At 41.5% G+C, this 20,032-nt stretch overlaps 1 protein-coding gene across 1 annotated transcript; it reads left to right on the top strand.

The window, feature by feature from the left end:
• Positions 12,424-19,404, top strand: LOC18781006 (50S ribosomal protein L15). The gene is made up of 4 exons (XM_007212563.2): positions 12,424-13,104; positions 14,877-14,960; positions 15,041-15,130; positions 18,875-19,404. The coding sequence occupies exons 1-4, from the start codon at positions 12,709-12,711 to the stop codon at positions 19,133-19,135; spliced, it is 831 nt and encodes a 276-aa protein (XP_007212625.2). The 5' UTR covers positions 12,424-12,708; the 3' UTR covers positions 19,136-19,404.

The following is a 20,032-nucleotide window of genomic DNA, read 5'->3' as shown; positions in this document are numbered from 1 at the left end:
AAAATTAGTGACAATATTATGGCTAGAGGGGGTTAGTCCTTTATAAAACATACGCATCTAAAGCTTCAATGGAATCCCATGATGAGGACATTGATTGAGCAGCCCGTTGAATCTCTCCCATGCTTCACAAAACGACTCATCATCTTGTTGTGCAAATAGAAAGATCTTGTCCCTAAGCATGTCGGTTTTTTGCGTGGAGAAATATTTCTCCAAGAACTTCTTTTGAATGGCTCCCCAAGTCATGAGTGAACCAGGCTTCAAAGAATTCAACCAATATTTCGCCTTATCTTTCAAAGTGTAAGGAAAGACTCTCATTCGAAGTTGCACTTCCGTCACACCTGTCAAGGGAAAAGAGCTCACAACATTAAAAATATCCTTTATATGAGTTAATGGATCTTCATTAGGTAAACCATAAAAAGAAGGGAGCATATTAAGATGAGAAGATTTAAGCTCATAGTTTCGAGCTGCGGTGGGCAGCAAGATGCTTGAAGGGGATGCTGGAATTGTTGGGATATCAAGGTCTCCCATGAACTCATTGGCAGCCATCTCTTCTTCTTCTTGGTCTGAACTTGATTCCGAATTTGAAGGTGAAGACCCTGGGAGGTCAGTGTGGATAGCAAGACCTTCAAATGTGGCAATGGCTTGCTCTTTTGCAGTTGCTAACTCTCTTTCTAGACGATTCTGAATTTTAGAGATCACCCGGTTTGGTTGCAAAGATGGCCCTGCGTTCAAAGATCTCGAACGTTGGAATGAAGACCTCACTTGTTCAAGGAAAGGATTACTAGACATAAACTACCTGAAACAGAAAATAATTTGAGTTAATTAGTACTTCTAAAAGAATAGGGTAACCTTGGGCACATAACCAGGGAAGAACTTTCATTCAGTCCCCGGCAACGGCGCCAAAATTTGTTGTTAAAATATTAACTCGCAATTGTACGGGCCAATTAGTAGTATAGCAAGACAAGTACGAGGTCGTACCCACGAGGACTGAGAAGTTAAAATTAGTTATGTACTTAGATTACCAAATTCAAGAAAGTAGGAGGTTAAGTCTAAAATAGAATTTAAAGCAAGAGTGATTGTAATTGTTGAACAAATGAGGCAAAACGAAATTTCAAACAAAAGCAAAGTGAACAAATGTAACAAAGAGTACTTTTGTAGGCTGGAAAACAGATTGGGAGACTAGGGCATTCGATTCACCATAACAATTCAATTCTGGGTTATAAGGAGTCAAGTGACAAGTCTCATTCGAATTCAAAGATTGATTCTAGCTAAAGTATGATTAGGCCATGGTGTCTGGTCCTAACCTTGTGCTCCTAATTCCCTAACTTGATCATTTGTTGTCTAATCTAAATTAAGCATTAGGAACCCATTAAGCATAGAAGAACAATTTAAACAACCAAGCATGTATCTAATCCCTGTTGTCGAATGTCCATACATACTTTTCTTATTCATAGTTCAATTCAAATCAAAGCATGGTGTCTACTCTTGATTCAAACCAAGGTAGCTAATATACAAGTTCTAATGGTGATCAATCATCCAAACAAGCATATTAACTGATAAGCATAAAGAATAGGAATATGAATCATGAATCAAACTTGAAACTCAAAACTTCAACTTATAAACCCAGAATATTCATGTTAGGTTACATCATAGCCCTAGTTATGAATTTAGCTACTCATAATGGAAATGAAACTTAAGCAAAAATGAGAAAACATATTGAATGCAATAAGAGTAGAGAAACCCAATTCTGAAGTTGCTTGTGGTTTCCAAGGCTTCTCCAGGTGCTTCTCCACGTCTAATGCTACTCCAAGAACTTTCTCATGTCTAGAGTATGGCAACTAAAGAGGTGATTTGGGATGAGTTTGGGTGGTTGGTGATGGCAGAGAAAGAACAAATTCGTAGGAAATGGAAGGAAGGCTTGTTGGAGTTCTCCCCCCTGATTTTGGGCTGAATCAAGTGATATAGGATGGCTGGAGTGAATTCTTGGTCAATGGAGTGACTCCTTTGCACTTAAGTAGCTGACACACCTCCCTAAATTGCTCAACATGTCAGGTCTAAAGTCAAGGAAAGCTGTGGTGAGTCACATGGCTCAAAGAAAGTATCCAAGGCTCAACAACTGGAAACTGCAATCCTGAGCCTGGTGTGTATATGGGCTCACGAATTGGGCTCAACTTCATTATCTGATGCATTTGAGTAGTCCATCTTGAAGTTCAGACTCTCATCTTTCCAACTACATATTATTTGGGCCAATCCAAGTTCGGAGAAAGATGTTAAGGCCGAAATGAGTTGCTAACCCAGTCTGCTCGTTTTTGCACCATTTTGCATCTTTTCTTATCCAAAGACACCATTGCTACCTAAGGCCCAATGAACTGAATGATAAACAGAAAAGGGATTACAAGCACACGTTTGACTCAATAACATAACCAAATCATAAGCTAGAAGGGTACAAAATGATATACAATTGTGAACTGATCAGATGGATTTAAAGAACCCAACTCACCATATTGACAAAGTTGTGCAACCCCACAAGAAGTTGCGAAAAATAGGTTGAGGCTTACAACCACAATAGAGGCCATCAGGTATCTAGCAAATCAAGCAATGGCTTTTAGAGGTGATGATGAATCTCATGACTCCTCTAATCGGGGTAATTTTATTGAGTTGGTAAAGGCTTTTGCAAGAATGAACGAAGAAGTTGAAAAAGTTGTGTTACAAAATGCTCCTCTAAATGCCCAATATATTGCACATAAGATACAAAAGGAGATCCTAAATATCTATGCTAACAAAGTGAGGAAAAGGATACGCGATGAAACTGGGGAAGATGGGAAATTTTGTATTCTCGTTGATGAAGCACTTGATGATTCTAAGAAGGAACAAACAAATGGCCATTATCATAAGGTTTGTAAGTTGTGATGGGCATATTCGAGAAAGGTTTTTTGATATTGTGAGTGTTCATGACACTTATTCCTCAACTCTTAAAAGTGATATTTGCAAAGTGTTTAATAAGCATAGTCTTTTAGTAAGCAATAAGCATGGTCAAAGATATGATGGTGTTATCAATATGCGTGGTGAATGGAGTGGCTTACAAGCATTATTTCTCAATGATTGTCCATATACATTTTATATTCATTGCTTTGCTCATCACCTTCAATTAGCTTTAAATGCTGCTACTAAAGAGGTAGGACTTGTTTGGAGATTTTTTTCAATGTTGAATAATATTGTGAATTTTGTTGGTGCTTCTGCCAAACACCATTCTCAATTAAAATTAACTCGACAAGTTGAAATTGAAGACTTATTAGCAGCTGGAAGACTTGGAATAAGTAAAGGGGCTAATCAAATTCGATGTCTGCAACAACTTGGAACTGCTCGTTGGGGCTCACATTTTAGTTCTATTAGGAGTTTGATTGATTAATTTGGTGCAACCAAGACACTTCTAAAGGATATTAGTCATAATGGACCTACCTCACAATTTCACGAGGAAGTATAAGGTATTAAAATTTCTATGTTGTCTTTTGAATTTGTCTTTGCCTTGAATTTGTTGGATAAAACTATGAGATTCACTAATTTTCTTTGTCAAGAACTTCAAAGAAAATCCCAAGACATTGTAAGTGCTTTGTATTTGGTTGCAAGTACAAAAATGGAGCTTGATGAGTTGAGAAACAATGGTTGGGATGACTTTATACAAAGTGTACGATCATTTTGTGAAAAACATGAAATTAGTATGCCTGATATGGGTGCCCGTCATACAATGGGAACTAGGCATTCTTGTCAACAAAAAGATTGTATCACAGTGGAGCATTATTATCATATGGATGTATTTAATGAGGTATTAAATTATCAGTTGGGGAAGTTAAATACTAGATTTCCATATGAAACTGTCGAACTCCTTCATCTTAGCTCATCATTGGATCCTCGTGATGCTTTCAAGCGATTTAACATTGATGATATATACACTCTTGCTGATAAATTTTATCCTCAAGATTTCACTACAACTGAGTTGAAGGCTTTAAATCAACAACTAGGATTTTATAAGATTGACATGAATCACAATCCAACCTTCAAGAATCATGATTCCATTCCTATATTACTTGAGCGCTTAGTGGAAACAAGATTAGCACAAACCTACTACTTGATTGACAGATTGATTTGTTTGGTGCTAACTCTTCCTGTTTCTACAGTAACAACAAAACGAGCATTTTCTTGTATGAGACTGTTGAGACCCAAAAAATTCATGATTGGGCCCAAACAAATTACCAGCCCGAAACGCCATTTTATTAAGAAAAGGCATAAAAAAGAGGTACTCGAAAACTTGCCACATGCGAATTGAAATTCATGCGCCATGCTAATTCACCATGCTAGCTCCACGAGCCCATGCCAAAATTAAACATCAAGGATGATAAAAAAAAATTAAAGCACGCCAAGCGACATGCCATGCCAAGCATGAAATCGTTGTTTCACACCCAAACACACTACAAGCCTAAGTGGGCCCAAGCCACTCAAAATGTCCGGGGCTTGCTTGAGTGGGTTGTGGTATGGATGGTAATAGGTCGTCATGAGGCCCATTGATGGGACGAGAAATGGAGGTTCCGGGTTGCTTGGGAGCCTCGGGACCCAAGCCCATTTCTTAAGCCCAAATATATGGGTGAGCAAAAAGGGGAAAATAACTCAACCAAAATAACCCAACCAAAATTAGCCCGGTCAAAGGATAGCCCAACCAAAAGCCCAATGTTTAAATAGCCCACTTATTTAATGAAGTACCTTAGCCCATACAAAATTTCACAATAAGCCACAAAAGCCTCAGCCCTTTGCTAGAAAAAATAGAAGCCACGTAGAAGAGGTCTCCAGGATCACTGAATAGAGCTGCTGGAAAGTGCCAGCACATGGGAATGGATCATGTTCCAAAACAAAACACCAGAGAGACCAAGGGATATTAGCATGTAAGTTGTCAGGAAAAGGAGTGCCCTTTCAAACCAGCATATACACCCAGTTGTTTTCCCTTATCAGTGCTGGCCCAGGAAGGAGAAGGGAAAGAAGAAGAAAAGTAGCCAAGAGTGGAGCTTCCTACTGAAGCAGCCGCGGGAAAAGGGGTCTTGAGCTCCAAAACTCCTGATTTTGTGCAAATAGATAAGGGGAAATCTCACCCAGATAGGAAAGTCGAGAGAGGAGAGGAAAAAGAATGGAAAGGCTTGCCAAGATTGGGAGGAAACCATTAGGGTTTCTTGGGAAAGGATAGTTTCCCGCAGCTATAAAAGGAGGTCCCCTCCACCTAGCAAAAACCAACCCAGGCTGAGAGAGCAAGCTTCCTCTCTTACTAGCAAAATCCAGTAACCTTATTCACCCTTCTTCTTCGTTCTGCTTTGCTTGACAGATTATTTTCAGAATCTGTCAAGCTGCCGGAAGAAGCGATGTTCATCTTTTACCTCCTTTCAGCCAAGATCACCCTGCAAATCTAGTGTCCCTCATTTTAAACACTCACATTTCTCCTTAAGAAGCCTTATTTTCCTCTTTGGTGCTCAACTCATGCTGACCCTGCTCCCATGCCACAAGCTCTTCATGCTAAGCCAAAATCTTATCTGAAAGCAAGCACAAAACACCTGTAAGCAGCCCTCATTTTCATTGGTGAAGGTAACCAGAACACTTCCTAAGGTTTTGCTGCCCTTTCGAAGTGCTTTTGGGGCTTAATTTTCGAACTCAAGCACAGGGGGCAATTTTAGTGATTTCCCTTTTCCGGCAGCCCAGCCCATTTACAGCTACCGGGAGAACAAAGACCCCCACATAAATTGGCGACTCTACTGGGGATTAAGCCACTATCTTCATCAATGCCTCCAAAGAGGAGGACCAGAAGCAACAACATGACTTCCCAAGATGGGCCTAGCCATGGTGATTCAGAATCAAGGCACAATGCCTCATCCAGAGGAGAGAAACGTGCAAGTGAGGGAGCTTTCACCCTCGCAGACCTTGTTACAGCCATCCATGCTTTGGGAGAGACTCAGAGAGAAATGGCGGAAACTATTAAGGGGCTGAAAGGTGCTGCTAAGCCAAGCGAAGAAAATGAGAGACACCCGCAAGAGGAATCTGCTGCTGCTGCCGGAAAGGGGTCTGAACAAAAGGGACCATCCTTTGTCACCCAAGAAGATGTCGTTGCCATGCTGGAAAAGGAGCTGAGTCGGAGTCAGGAGGATTGGAAGTATCTTCCTCAGCCACCATACCCATCAAGCTTACTCCAGCAGCCCTATCCTAAGGGCTATGAGGCACCGAACTTTGTTCTCTTCGATGGAAGGAAGGGGAGCCCGAAGGAGCATGTCAGCCGCTTCATCGATGCTTTAGGGCCACATGCTGGAGATTATAATCTACACCAAATAAAACAAGCAAAGTAATGATTCAGTACCAATTCAACATCAACACGCTGCACATAATCGTTAGCAAATCCTGGAGGAATATCTGGATCAGCTGACTCTTCCGAACAGGTGGCGGGGCCTGTGTATGTACCTTTGCCACGGTTGTGGTGCTGATTTTCACCAAGGTCCTCGTCTTGGCTGCTGCTCTCTTGCTCGCAGGTGGCAGTTTCGAGCTCCACAATATCATCCTCATCACTTTCGTTATCATCAACTGTTACCACTACCTTGGGTCCCGAGTCTTCACCCTTGTTCTTGCGGGTATTGGCGAACCTCGATTGGAGAATACGCATACTTCGGCGCTTCGAGATTGCGGGAGCTTCTCTACCTTTGCCTTTGTTTTGGGGAAGTCTCTGTAAGTAGAGAAAAAAAAAATGAATGATGATAAATTATATACATATATGTATATAAAGCAAGAAGGAACAAAGGAATGGCAGGACTTACTGCTAGGAGAGGAAGTTTCTGGCACTGTGTGTTTGCTGCTGCCGGAAGCTACAAGTTGCTGCCGTGGTGAAGACTCCGGGAGGGCACCCTTTTTTGAGCTAGGGGGGCCACTTGCTGCTACTTTGGGAACGAACTTTTTAGGTTCACTAACAGCTCGCTTCTTCCTTTCAACACTGCTGCTTTCCTCTCGTTTTCGCTTCACACGAGTGGTACTTCTTCCGGCACTATGAGAGACCGGCCTCTCCAATTTCTGCTTCAGCCTAGAAAAGTCACCAACAATTGCTCCGCTTTTTGAAATGAAGGGCAGATTCCGCTTCTCACTTAGGGAGATGGCCTTCTCTTCCGACACCAGGCGAGCATGATAAATGACGGTAGGAATCAACCTGTCACAATGAGCAGCATGAAATCGGCTAAACGAAGCAAAGCAGCGATTCCAATAACTTTGGTAGGCCTTTGAGAGACCACCAACACGCTGCCGGTCAGCCAAAGCAAGGGCAAGAGGTCTGCCATCTCCCGGCACGCTGTCCTCGGTCCAAAAAATTCTATGCAGTAGCGAAGGATCTCCATGGCTGGGGCTGGAAGGTGCGCCCTGGTCAAATCCAAGCTGCCGTCTGACCTGATAAGGGGAATAATGTACAGAAATCTCCAAGTAGTCGTCACCAAGTGTGGGCAAAGGGAGGCATGCAGCACTTAACAGCGCCTCTCTGCGTAGTCGACAACCTTGCACCGGTACTGCCAGGGCCTCTACCAAAGCATCAGAATCGGCGTAGAGAGGTACATTGCTAAATCCCTCTGATGAGGCACAGAAAGGGCGAAAGTTGAATTTCTCAACATCATCCAGCAACTCTAGAAAATTTTGGCCCTTCCTTTGCATTCGACGGGACCATCTGCAGACCAACGGAAGACTATCCGGCACATAGGAACCTTCGCTGGAACCAACAAGCGACTTAGCCTTCGGGTAAGGAAGTGGGGATACCTCTATCCCTTTGAAGCGCTCCCATAAGAAGATTTGCAGAAAGCTGGAATTCACAAAGGTCTCCACGCCATAGTTCCTGCCGCCCCTTTCTCAAGAAATTGGATCTGGTCCAGCAAGCGGTATAAGTGCCCTAAAAACATGGGGGCTAGGGGGAGCATGCTGCCCCGTGCTATCGCCAAGGCCAATGGAAACACCCTCTCATGTAAGCAGTCTTGGGAGAAATCACAAAAGAGGAATCTCCCAAGCCATAATGATATGAAGGCAGCAAGATGACATGGCTTGTCTCGGTTCCCATCCCCAAAAAACTGAATCCAGTTGCTGAATCTCAGAGAAGTGCTGGGAGAAGTCGGTGCACCTTTCCGTAAGACCCCAAGCTTTAGTTCTTCTTCAGGAGTTAGCACAATATGGAAAGGATCTACGCTGCCGCAAAGGGGGAGATGAAATATATTGGCTACATCCTCAAGTGTGGGAGTGAACTCTCTCCATGAGCAAATAAAGGTGTGTGTCTCAACGCTCCATCGCCTGACCACATGCCGGAGCATCTTGGCTTCAATATGGATGTCGCAAGCTTTAGAAATGAAGATGGCATCCAGCACCCCTGCCCGACGTAGAATGTCACAAGTGGACGGATTTCTCAACTCATGGTCAACCCATTCTGACCAACCCTTGCTGATGCTGCATGGATACTGAAAGACAAGGGGACTGCCGGAAGCAGACCTTTTTCTATGCAGCACCTGGATACGGATGCGGGATCAATTACGGGAGTCGCTTCTGGGGCTAGCTCTCCGTCAATAATTATGTCTTCATCTGCACCCTTAAGCAAAGGAGGAGGCCTCCCTCTCTGTAATCTGTCCTCCACGGAATAAAGGTGATCCCTAATAATGGGTGACGGATCAACGGACGACATGGCAACCGTTGGCAAGACGGTAAATACCTGCACACGAGAAGGTGGAAAGAACGCGGGATAAAATTAGCATATGCAAGATATATATCAAGACCGTTTAGTTGAACTCATCCAAGCAAACATGCAATTTAAAAGTTCAAAAGCAAAAGTTTCAAGCAAGATATATATCAAGACCGTTTAGTTGAAATCCGCAGGCAATATAAAAGCATGCGTTCTGTCATCATTTCTCTTTGCAAGCAAGAGTAAACCTAGGCCAAGCATCAGTCTACATCTATCCTAAAATGCCCAAGTTGACAGATTTGTTTACCAAAGGGATATATTAGAGTCCCGAATAAAGAGTTGAGGCACTCGAGGTTCCGGCAGCAGAAAGGTCAGAATTTCCAGCACCTATCTTCGGTTATGCCAGATGAGTCAATACCCGCACAGAATAAAGAATGGAAAACAGGGGCACATTATGTAAAGAGCAGTCTTTTTTATGAAACACAGAAGAAGTCAAGACAAAATAGGGGCAAGAAAAAGAGGAAGAAGGGGAAACTCGTACCACCAGTCGATACCCTTTTTCCAGCAGCCGAAAAAGGAGACAAAACGAGGAAAGAAGGAACTCAGAGAATAGCACAAGCCCCTTTTTGCAAATGCCCACTCCGTAAGCACTCCCGTTGCAATAGTAACGAAATGGGTGAAAGAGGGTTTGGTCCTTGGCTGCCAAGACAGAAAGCAACACCCATGGGTATAAGGGACCCAACAAATTCTCCAACAAATTTAAGAGAAAACAAGAGAAAAGTGTACCCCGTGGGATTTTCCAAGGGATGATCTTGAACGTACCAAGGAGAGAAGAAGGATCGGGGTTTTGGAAGAGAAACCCACACGAAGAAGAACCCTTCCAGCGGCAGCAAACGGGCTCCCTTTGAACGGAGGCGGAACGATGGGGCTGAGTCTCGCTTGAGTCTTCTTCCCAGCGGCTGGAAGCAGGTGATTTTTGCCCGATTTCACTCTCTCACTTGGTCTGAGTTCGTGGAAGGATGAAAGGGAACGAAGAGAGAAGAGTGGGAGAGGAGTTTTGGGTCTGGTGCGGGAAAAGAGAAAGAAAGGGCAAAGAAAAGGAAAAAAAAAAAGAAATAATAAAAGAGGAAGGAGAGAGCAGAAGGCGGTTGGCATTGGAAAACCGCAAGTAACTGATGGGACCAATCATGACGCGCCGTCATTTTGCACGCGGGAAGAAGAGAAGTTCTCCAAAATACAAATCTGATTTTTTGGGTTGGGTTTTAATTATTCGGCCCATTACCGCACCTGCTCATGGCCCTTATAATTAAGGGGGCTAATGTTGAGACCCAAAAAATTCATGATTGGGCCCAAACAAATTACCAGCCCGAAACGCCATTTTATTAAGAAAAGGCATAAAAAATAGGTACTCGAAAACTTGCCACATGCGAATTGAAATTCATGCGCCATGCTAATTCACCATGCTAGCTCTACGAGCCCATGCCAAAATTAAACATCAAGGATGATAAAAAAAAAATTAAAGCACGCTAAGCGACATGCCATGCCAAGCATGAAATCGTTGTTTCACACCCAAACACACTACAAGCCTAAGTGGGCCCAAGCCACTCAAAATGCCCAGGGCTTGCTTGAGTGGGTTGTGGTATGGATGGTAATAGGTCGTCACGAGGCCCATTGATGGGACGAGAAATGGAGGTTCCGGGTTGCTTGGGAGCCTCGGGACCCAAGCCCATTTCTTAAGCCCAAATATATGGGTGAGCAAAAAGGGGAAAATAACTCAACCAAAATAACCCAACCAAAATTAGCCCGGTCAAAGGATAGCCCAACCAAAAGCCCAATGTTTAAATAGCCCACTTATTTAATGAAGTACCTTAGCCCATACAAAATTTCACAATAAGCCACAAAAGCCTCAGCCCTTTGCTAGAAAAAATAGAAGCCACGTAGAAGAGGTCTGCAGGATCACTGAATAGAGCTGCTGGAAAGTGCCAGCACATGGGAATGGATCATGTTCCAAAACAAAACACCAGAGAGACCAAGGGATATTAGCATGTAAGTTGTCAGGAAAAGGAGTGCCCTTTCAAACCAGCATATACACCCAATTGTTTTCCCTTATCAGTGCTGGCCCAGGAAGGAGAAGGGAAAGAAGAAGAAAAGTAGCCAAGAGTGGAGCTTCCTACTGAAGCAGCCGCGGGAAAAGGGGTCTTGAGCTCCAAAACTCCTGATTTTGTGCAAATAGATAAGGGGAAATCTCACCCAGATAGGAAAGTCGAGAGAGGAGAGGAAAAAGGATGGAAAGGCTTGCCAAGATTGGGAGGAAACCATTAGGGTTTCTTGGGAAAGGATAGTTTCCCGCAGCTATAAAAGGAGGTCCCCTCCACCTAGCAAAAACCAACCCAGGCTGAGAGAGCAAGCTTCCTCTCTTACTAGCAAAATCCAGTAACCTTATTCACCCTTCTTCTTCGTTCTGCTTTGCTTGACAGATTATTTTCAGAATCTGTCAAGCTGCCGGAAGAAGCGATGTTCATCTTTTACCTCCTTTCAGCCAAGATCACCCTGCAAATCTAGTGTCCCTCATTTTAAACACTCACATTTCTCCTTAAGAAGCCTTATTTTCCTCTTTGGTGCTCAACTCATGCTGACCCTGCTCCCATGCCACAAGCTCTTCATGCTAAGCCAAAATCTTATCTGAAAGCAAGCACAAAACACCTGTAAGCAGCCCTCATTTTCATTGGTGAAGGTAACCAGAACACTTCCTAAGGTTTTGCTGCCCTTTCGAAGTGCTTTTGGGGCTTAATTTTCGAACCCAAGCACAGGGGGCAATTTCAGTGATTTCTCTTTTCCGGCAGCCCAGCCCATTTACAGCTGCCGGGAGAACAAAGACCCCCACAGAGACTAATCAAAAATCGGCTTCGAAACAAGATAGGTGATGAATTTCTTGCTGATTGTATGTTACTTCACATTGAAAGAGAATTTGCTGATAATATAGATAATTAATTGATAATTAATTATTTTAATTCTATGAAAACTCGAAGGGTGCAACTTATATAGTGTTATTTGAGAGGTAAGGCTCATTATGTCCCCCCCTTTAGTAGATGTATTATTAATTTTTTGTTATCAATGAAATTACATTGTACTATCGAGTTTTCTACCTACTTCATATGTTTATATGTAAGGTAAATTTAGTCCAGTCAAGTTTGAAATCCTGGGTCCGTCTTTAGGGTCAAGGTTCGAGTCCCTTCAATGGCACAAATTTTTTTTTTTTTTAAAGGTGAATAAAGGACAACGAAGTTGGTCCCATGCAGGTGATGGCGGCAGGCGACGGTGGTTGGCCGGTGGCGAGTGGCTAGCGGTTGCTGGCTGACAGCACCCCGTGCGGCGGTGCCAGCGGTGAGAGTTCGGCGATGGTTGACGGTGGCTGGTCAGCGACGGGTGGTTGGCCGGCAATGGCGATTGGCTAGATATGTACATGTGGCGTAGTATGCTTACCTTAGAAGGAGTAGTATTGTGTGTAATTTTGCAATTTTTTAATAATATTTTGTAAAATTAAGTACTACATTTTAGTATTTGGCCTTATGATAATTAGATAAAATTATATTCCTATCTGACCAGAGATTTTAAAAATATTTAGAATTTTTAAACTTCCTGTTGATTGATTAAAAAAATATATATATCTATTGGAATTTTGGTTCATAGAAAAACCTGAATGACAAGAAAAACCCATCGTGTGTTTCAAAACTTTCAAGGGTTTTGGCTAGACGTCGTCGTTCTGCGCTAGGTTATTAAAAACAAAAATTAAAAATTTGGGTCAGATGCTTCCTCGCGCTTGCATAACAGGAAAATTCTGCAACAAAGCAGCCACCTCACACCGCTACAAGGCGCACCATTTTCCGGTCAATTAGCTCCGGCGATTCATGACCACCTCTCTCCAATACTCGCGTCTGCATTAAAACTGCTAGTTGCAACTAGCGATTCACAGTCGCATCAAGCAAACAAATATGCTGAGAAGAAGACTCGCATCCCTTCTCTCCACCGCCATTCGCACTAAACCTACTCTCTCACCCTCACCAATCTCATTCCAATCCCTCCATTTACTCCAATGCCCAAACCCTAACCCTAGCATTGGCGATGTCAAAGGGTTCGGCTTTCAGCCTCAGGGATTGAGAGCGTACAGTCTGCTGAGCTTGAACGATCTGAGAGGCAAGGTTCCCAGGAAGCAGAAGACGAGGAAAGGCCGCGGGATTGGGTCTGGTAAAGGCAAGACTGCTGGTCGAGGACACAAGGGTCAGAAGGCTAGAGGCTCCGGGAAGTTGGGTTTTGAAGGTGGTCAGACGCCATTACGACGTCGTTTGCCCAAGCGTGGTTTTAAGAACCCTTTTAGTCTCACTTTTCAGGTACCCTTTCTTTTCTTTTTGGTTTTCATTGTGTGTAATATGTATTGCTATTTTGTTGGGTTGCTCTGAAAATGGTGGAATATGAAGGAAATGGAAAAATAGGGTGGTTATGCTGTTTATGGTGTTTTGTGGCTAGTTTTATGGCATTGAAGATATGCCGTATGCATGAGTTTGGGTACAATTGCTCCCTTTTTATTAGAATAATTGAATAGTTAGTTTCATGTCTCTTAGTCTTTAGTACAAAGAGGTTGATCAATTAACTTATTCCTGTTATATTTGTTTTATATGTGAATTCAGGTTGATATATTTAACAGCAATATATTTGGGATCATTTATCTTGTATTCTGTAAGACTGCCAAACTGCTCTGTTTGTGTTTGCGTGATTGTAAATGGTAAAAGCCTATAGTTAGTAATGACAAACTGAGTTTATGCAAGCCCATGACCTATAATGACCACCAGGGTTTGTGTTAACTTTGTGTGAATATGCCTCTCCTGATATATAGATAATAAGGGAAGTAGCTTCCTCTATACTCTAGAAATGGTAGTTGGTACTAAAGTAAAGTGCTAATTGTAGAAATGTCTTCAAAATAGGCTTCGCTTTGTAGAAATGTCTTATCATACACACTACATAAGTAATGAACTAAGGTTGTACTAGAAACTGGAGCCCGTTTGATAACTATTTCAATTCTAGTTTTTAGTTTTCATTTTTTGTGCTGGAGTATAGAGGAAAAAGAGGGAGAATGAAAGTGAGAATGAGAGTGAAGATGAGATTGAGAGGAAAGATGAGAGGGAGGAGATACAAAAGTGAAAACAAAAACTAAAAACTGAAATCTATTTGAAATTGTTTTGACTTTTGTTACTACTCCCTCCCATCCTCCCCTTTCATCATCTCTCTTAATCTCCTCCTCACTCCCATCCTCACTCTCATTTTCCTCTATACTCTAGCACAAAAAATGAAAACTAAAGACTAGAATTGAAATGGTTATCAAACGGGCCCCTTTCTTTTCTTCTCTGAGTTCTAGATCATCTTACTGATAATGACCATTCAAATGGAATGAAGCCCTTAAGCATTGGGTCAGTTGGTGAGTGGTGAAGTAGGGTTGGGCTAGGATTTCAGTTTAACTTTTTCCAAGAATAAAATCAAAATGAGTGAAAGAAACAATTACAGAATGTTTATGCAAGAAGGAAAACCATGTCCTAAAAGAAACACATGTCTTGCCTAACTTGTGTCAAATGAGATTGAAAATTTGTAAAACTACCCCTATCTGACATCCTAAATATATACCACGAATTATGCTGCTGAAAATACTGCCTGAAGCAAGAAAGAAAGCAATTGAATTGAAGTTGTATCACAACTTTTGGGGTACAATTGAATCCAAGCTCTTTACTTCAGTCTTCCTGCAACCTTGGCCCTTCATTGGAGTTTGTTCTATTTTTTGCCAAGATATTGGGCCAATGGCCTGGGTCTATGAATTCCATGATACTCAGATATTGTTGCCATCTCACAACCGTGTGAACATAGATGTCAATCTTGGAAGCATATATGTAGATAGAGAGAGCTTTAAATCAAATAACTTTGTTGAAATTTCTAGTTCATTCTTTTGGATATTCATATTTTGAAGCAGAGTTTGCTGCTATGGCTATCAGATTTTTATCCTTTCCTTTTAATTGAATTTGAATCTATTGACGCCTTTTCTGTTTCTGGAGGCTTTTAAATGTATCACCTTTATTTCCATTCATTTTCTGATATTGTATGCATGTCTTTGTGGCAGCCAGTAGGATTAGGAAAAATTGCCAAACTTATAAATGCAGGAAAGATTGATTCGTCTGAGTTGATTACAATGAAAACACTCAAGGTGCAGCAAATTCCTTCTCAGACTATTGAACCAATTCCTGCGTCAACTTTGTTTCAATCTGATAATTATTGTTACAATAGGATACAGGGGCCATAGGGAAGCAGATTAAAGATGGAGTCCGATTGATGGGACGTGGTGCTGAACAGATCCAGTGGCCGATTCATCTGGAGGTACATCTGGGCTTTATACGTTATATGGACTTGTGTATTATGTGGGTGGGGGTGTCTTTCTTGCTTTACCTCTTCACCGTTTTGGAATTTTAAATTGCTGCATTCACCTCAAAACTGTTTTTGTGGTATGGGAGTGCCTCACCGCATCAATTTTAGATTTTTGACCCAAGGTGTGGTGAATCTATTACTGCCAGTCCAATGGTATGGTGATTCCATTGTAATCTACATTGTTTTTTTTTTTTGGAGTCATCACTGATTTTACCTCTGATCTCCATTAATTTTTTTTTTGAATAGAAACATTGTATTGATAATCAAGAGGAAAAATCCTCGATCAAACAAGAAGACCAAAAAAAGAGTCTGACCTACTAAGCTTGAAAAACAAACTGTAAAAAAAAAACACTAAAAAACACAAAAAAAACTTCAGTAAAATCATCTTAAGACTGCCATCATGTCTCTCATGATGGTAGAGTAGTGATAGTCCTTGAACTGCCCCGAAACCGAAGCCCAAAGGGATGCCCAAAATTTAATTCTGTCCCATAATTCCTCAACCCTAACTCCTATATGACCCTGAAAAATTCTTTGATTTCGCTCCATCCAGATATTCCAGAAAATAGCATGAACTAGACAATCACGAAGGATTCCGGCTCTCTTCCCCTTCCCTGAAATCCTCAGATTGATACTAAGGAGCTCAAAACACCCTTTAGGAATCACCCACTCCACTCCGAGAGCACCCAACATCTTCCACCATAATCTTAGGGAGTACGAACAATGAAGGAACAAGTGATCAATGTTTTCTGCATTCTCTTTGCAAAGAACACACCAAGAGGGGGATAAGCACATCTTTGGTTGCCTCCTTTGAATGCAATCGCAAGTATTAATCCTACCATTTGCTGCCAGCCATACGAAAAATTGAATTTTCGGCGGAGTCTTTGCCTTCCAGATTGAGCTGAAAGGGGGAAAGACATCCCTAGTGGTAGAGAGAAGAAAAGACCTGAAAGACTTGCAGGAAAAAGAACCCTGCTCCTCGACCTCCCAAGATCTCCGATCCGGTCTAGAACCGTATAATCTCACATTCCCCAATATATCCAAAAGTATTACCACTTCTGCTATTTCAGCCTCGGACAAATTCCTTCTGAAATCAAAATCCCAATTGAGAGGCAACACATGATTGTTAGCAAAACAGGCTATACTTTGATTTTTTCTCCTAGACAAAGAAGAGAGTCTAGGAAACAGATCTTTAAGAATCCCTTCTTTCAGCCAAAGATCCTCCCAAAATCTAATTTTCTCCCCATTTCCAACAGAAAATCTGCAGCATTGAAGAAAAGAGTTATACCCTTTCGAAATCTCTCGCCAAGGATTCCTGCAAGACACCTTATCAATCCGTTTAGTATCCCACCCATTCGAGTCAATTCCGTACTTGCTCTTAATGATCCTATGCCATAGCGAATTGGTTTCAAGTGGAAATCTCCACAACCATTTAGCTCTGAGGGCTTCATTTCTTTCTCTTAAAGAGCCAATTCCAAGACCACCTTCCTCTTTCGATTTAGTCACCCTTTCCCACCTGACCAAGTGACATTTCTTCCCTTCTTCTAGACCTTCCCATAAAAAGTTACGCATAAGTTGTTCTACTTTGGCGGCCACTCCTATAGGCATCTTAAACAGAGACATATAGTAAGAAGGAATGCTACTCAAAACCGCTTGGATTAGCGTTAACCTTCCACCTTTGGATAAGCAAGCCCTCTTCCATTTTTGAAGTCTTTTCTCCACCTTCTCCATTACTGGATTCCAGAAATTAAGAGCTCTTGGGTTTCCCCCGAGAGGCAGACCCAAGTAAACCATAGGCCAGCAACCAACCTCGCATCCCCAACTGCCCGCCATGTTATTCAGCACTTCAGTACTAAAATTGATCCCCAGAATGCAACTTTTAGCCTTATTAATCTTCATTCCAGACACATCACAAAACAACTTCAACAGTTGCAACAGATTTAACCAATACTCTTCCTTGCCATCCAAAAGGAAAATGGTATCATCTGCAAATTGGAGGTGAGAAACTTCCACTTGATCATGACCAGATACAATTCCATGAACTAAGTTAACATCTTGAGCCCTTTCTATTAATCTGCTTAAAACGTCGCTAACCAAAGTAAATAGAAAAGGAGATAACGGGTCCCCTTGTCTTAATCCCCTAGAGGCTCTGAACTTTCCTCTTGGTTTTCCATTAATCATAATGGAAAAGTTGACAGATTCCAAGCAGCCAATAATCCAGCCTCTCCATTTGACACCAAAGCCTTTCCTTGCCATCACATCATCTACGAAATTCCATTCCACATGATCGTAAGCTTTCTCGAAATCAATTTTGAAAACCAGCCCTTTTCTTTTCTGTTTTCTGACTTCCTCAACAACTTCATTTGCAACTAACACAGCATCTAGAATCTGTCGCTTTTGGACAAAAGCTCCCTGAGATTGGGAGATAGTATTTCCAAGAACCTCCCTCAATCTTGAAGCCAAGACCTTGGATATCACTTTATAAAGACTCGTAACAAGACTAATCGGTCTGTAATCAGTAACCTTCACAGAATTCGCCTTTTTAGGAATGAGACAAATGAAAGTTTCATTTGTAACCCCATTTACGATTCCACTTTGAAAGAAATCTTGCATAACCTTCATGAGATCTCCCTTGACAACCTCCCAGCAAGATTGGAAAAAACTCATGGAGAAACCATCTGGTCCCGGGGATTTGTCCTTGCCACAATCGAAAACTGCTTTCTGAACTTCCTCCAAATCAAAAGGACGTTCAAGCCAATCAGCCTCCACTTGGCTAATGGGACACCAATTTAGCCCTTCAACTCCCCAGCCTACATTTTTATTGCTGCTATATAACCCTTTAAAGAATCTAATCACCTCCCTTTCAATGTTAGCGTCTACTTCTATAACTCCCAAATCCTCCACTTCTAATTTTTCTATGTAATTTCTTTTCCTAGCTCCATTTGCCACTCTGTGAAAGAACTTGGTATTCCCATCACCTTCTCTTGCCCATTTTACTTTTCCTCTTTGGCGCCACTTGACTTCCTCCTTCTGGGCCAAATCACCAATCTTTAGAAGAAGATTATCTCTCTCAGACCTCAAAAGGTGATCCAAACCTTCAGTTCCTTCACGTTGGTCCAAAACCAGCAATCTAGCTTCTGCCTCCCGTAAATCACGCTCAACATCCCCGAATTCCTCCTTGCTCCATACTTTCAATTTCGATTTTAGCATTTTTAACCTCGTCATGAATTTGTATCCCTCCCATCCCGGAATCTGGTCCTCTCAAACTTTATTTTCATAAAGCAGAACCATGTTATGACTGGAAAATGTTGATTAATCATGTTTATTAGTGGCAACTTTGGTGATGGCCTGAAATGTTTTCACTAGGTAATTTATTTCATATAAACATCTTTGAATGAAAATTACTCCAGTAACTTTGGTCTTAGATTTCTTAAACTAGTTTGCAGGTAAATTTTAATTGGGTAATATTTAGTGTTGGAACTTGGAAGATACTTTTGTATGCTAATTATTTTCAAGATATGTATGAAGTAAATGTATCTAGGTCAGACTTTGGATTTTATCACTGTAATTCTTTTATGTGCTGGTTTGTCAGGTAATCTCCAGGACTTTGATATTGACTTGAGTGTAAACTTGTGCACTTGATATCATTGTTTTCACTTACATGCAACTCAAAAATGGACTTATAAATGAGGTTTGCAGGTATCACGCGTCACTGTAAGGGCAAAGGAAGCCGTTGAAGCTGCAGGTGGGTCTGTCAGAAGAGTGTATTACAACAAGTTGGGCTTTCGAGCTTTGCTCAAACCTGAGTGGTTTGAAAAGAAAGGCAGGTTATTGCCAAAGGCAGCGAGACCTCCCCCAAAACAGAAGGACAAAGTCGATAGCATCGGCCGCTTGCCGGCCCCAACCAAACCTGTTCCTTTTTTCACTGAAGAGGAGGTGGCCTCCAGTTCATCCACTTGACAAAAAGGGAGCAAAATCAGTTCTTTTTAGGATATTTGTACTTTTACATCCAGTTCCTTCACATGCTTTTGCATGAATTGTTCATTTTCATAAGAAACAGTAATTTTATTATAAGGGAAAATGATTTGGAGGGATAAATGGAATTAGTGAAGCTTTTCATGTTGCCTCTGGATCAGCCTATTTCAGACTTCTTTAGAAAATGAACTTCATCAGATGCTTTGACACGGTTTAACTATTTTACTTAAGCAATTATCTGAGTCGATTAGATTTGTGGTTAAACTTGCTTAGTGTAAACCTCATTCAAGGATGAGATTGACACATCCTGGATATTGTCCGCTTAGGGCCACACTCTCAAGGTTTTGTTTTTGGGCTCAAGCTTATTCTATTTAGACCAAAAAGCCTCTTTCTAAGACTGTTTAGTGCCTACACATATAAGGCACTTTACCCTTCCCTCTCTAAGCAACGTGAGATTGCTCACTAATCTTGTCTCTTCTTGCCTTATATTCTTCAAAGCTCACAAGTCTTATGGATAATCCTCGGTCATGTAGCACAACAATAACAATTTTGGGAGATGAAGGACTAAAAATAAAGTCTGGTCTTAGTTGACGGACCATTGCTACAATTTTGTTTAAAAAATACATGTTGGATGTCCCTAGTTTTCCCTAAACCCTCTGAAACTCATTACCTCCAACTTCTCCCAATTATTAATATTTTTTTACACCATCAGTTTTTTTTTTTCTTCAGGTGAACTGATGGTTTGGTTAATTGCAAAACGTAAATTGGACCGAATTAATCGGTTTAGTTTGGTTCTCCATCAAATTTTAAAAAATAAAAATAAAAAACCGGACCAAACCAAACCAATCGGCTTGGTTTGACCAGTTTTCGAGTTGAAATGCC

This window comes from Prunus persica, chromosome G6 (assembly GCF_000346465.2).
Source record: "Prunus persica cultivar Lovell chromosome G6, Prunus_persica_NCBIv2, whole genome shotgun sequence".
Taxonomy (NCBI): domain Eukaryota; kingdom Viridiplantae; phylum Streptophyta; class Magnoliopsida; order Rosales; family Rosaceae; genus Prunus; species Prunus persica.
The sequence above is the reverse complement of the archived record's forward strand: the minus strand, read 5'-3'. Positions and strand labels throughout refer to the sequence as shown.

What these genes read in the sequence shown, in the direction of transcription:
- LOC18781006 (XM_007212563.2), top strand. Translation starts at nt 12,709, where the DNA reads ATGCTGAGAAGAAGACTCGCATCCCTTCTCTCCACCGCCATTCGCACT. An exon ending in CTTTTAGTCTCACTTTTCAG is followed by an intron (nt 13,105 to 14,876) that starts GTACCCTTTCTT and finishes TCTTTGTGGCAG; the next exon opens with CCAGTAGGATTAGGAAAAAT. An exon ending in TTACAATGAAAACACTCAAG is followed by an intron (nt 14,961 to 15,040) that starts GTGCAGCAAATT and finishes TTGTTACAATAG; the next exon opens with GATACAGGGGCCATAGGGAA.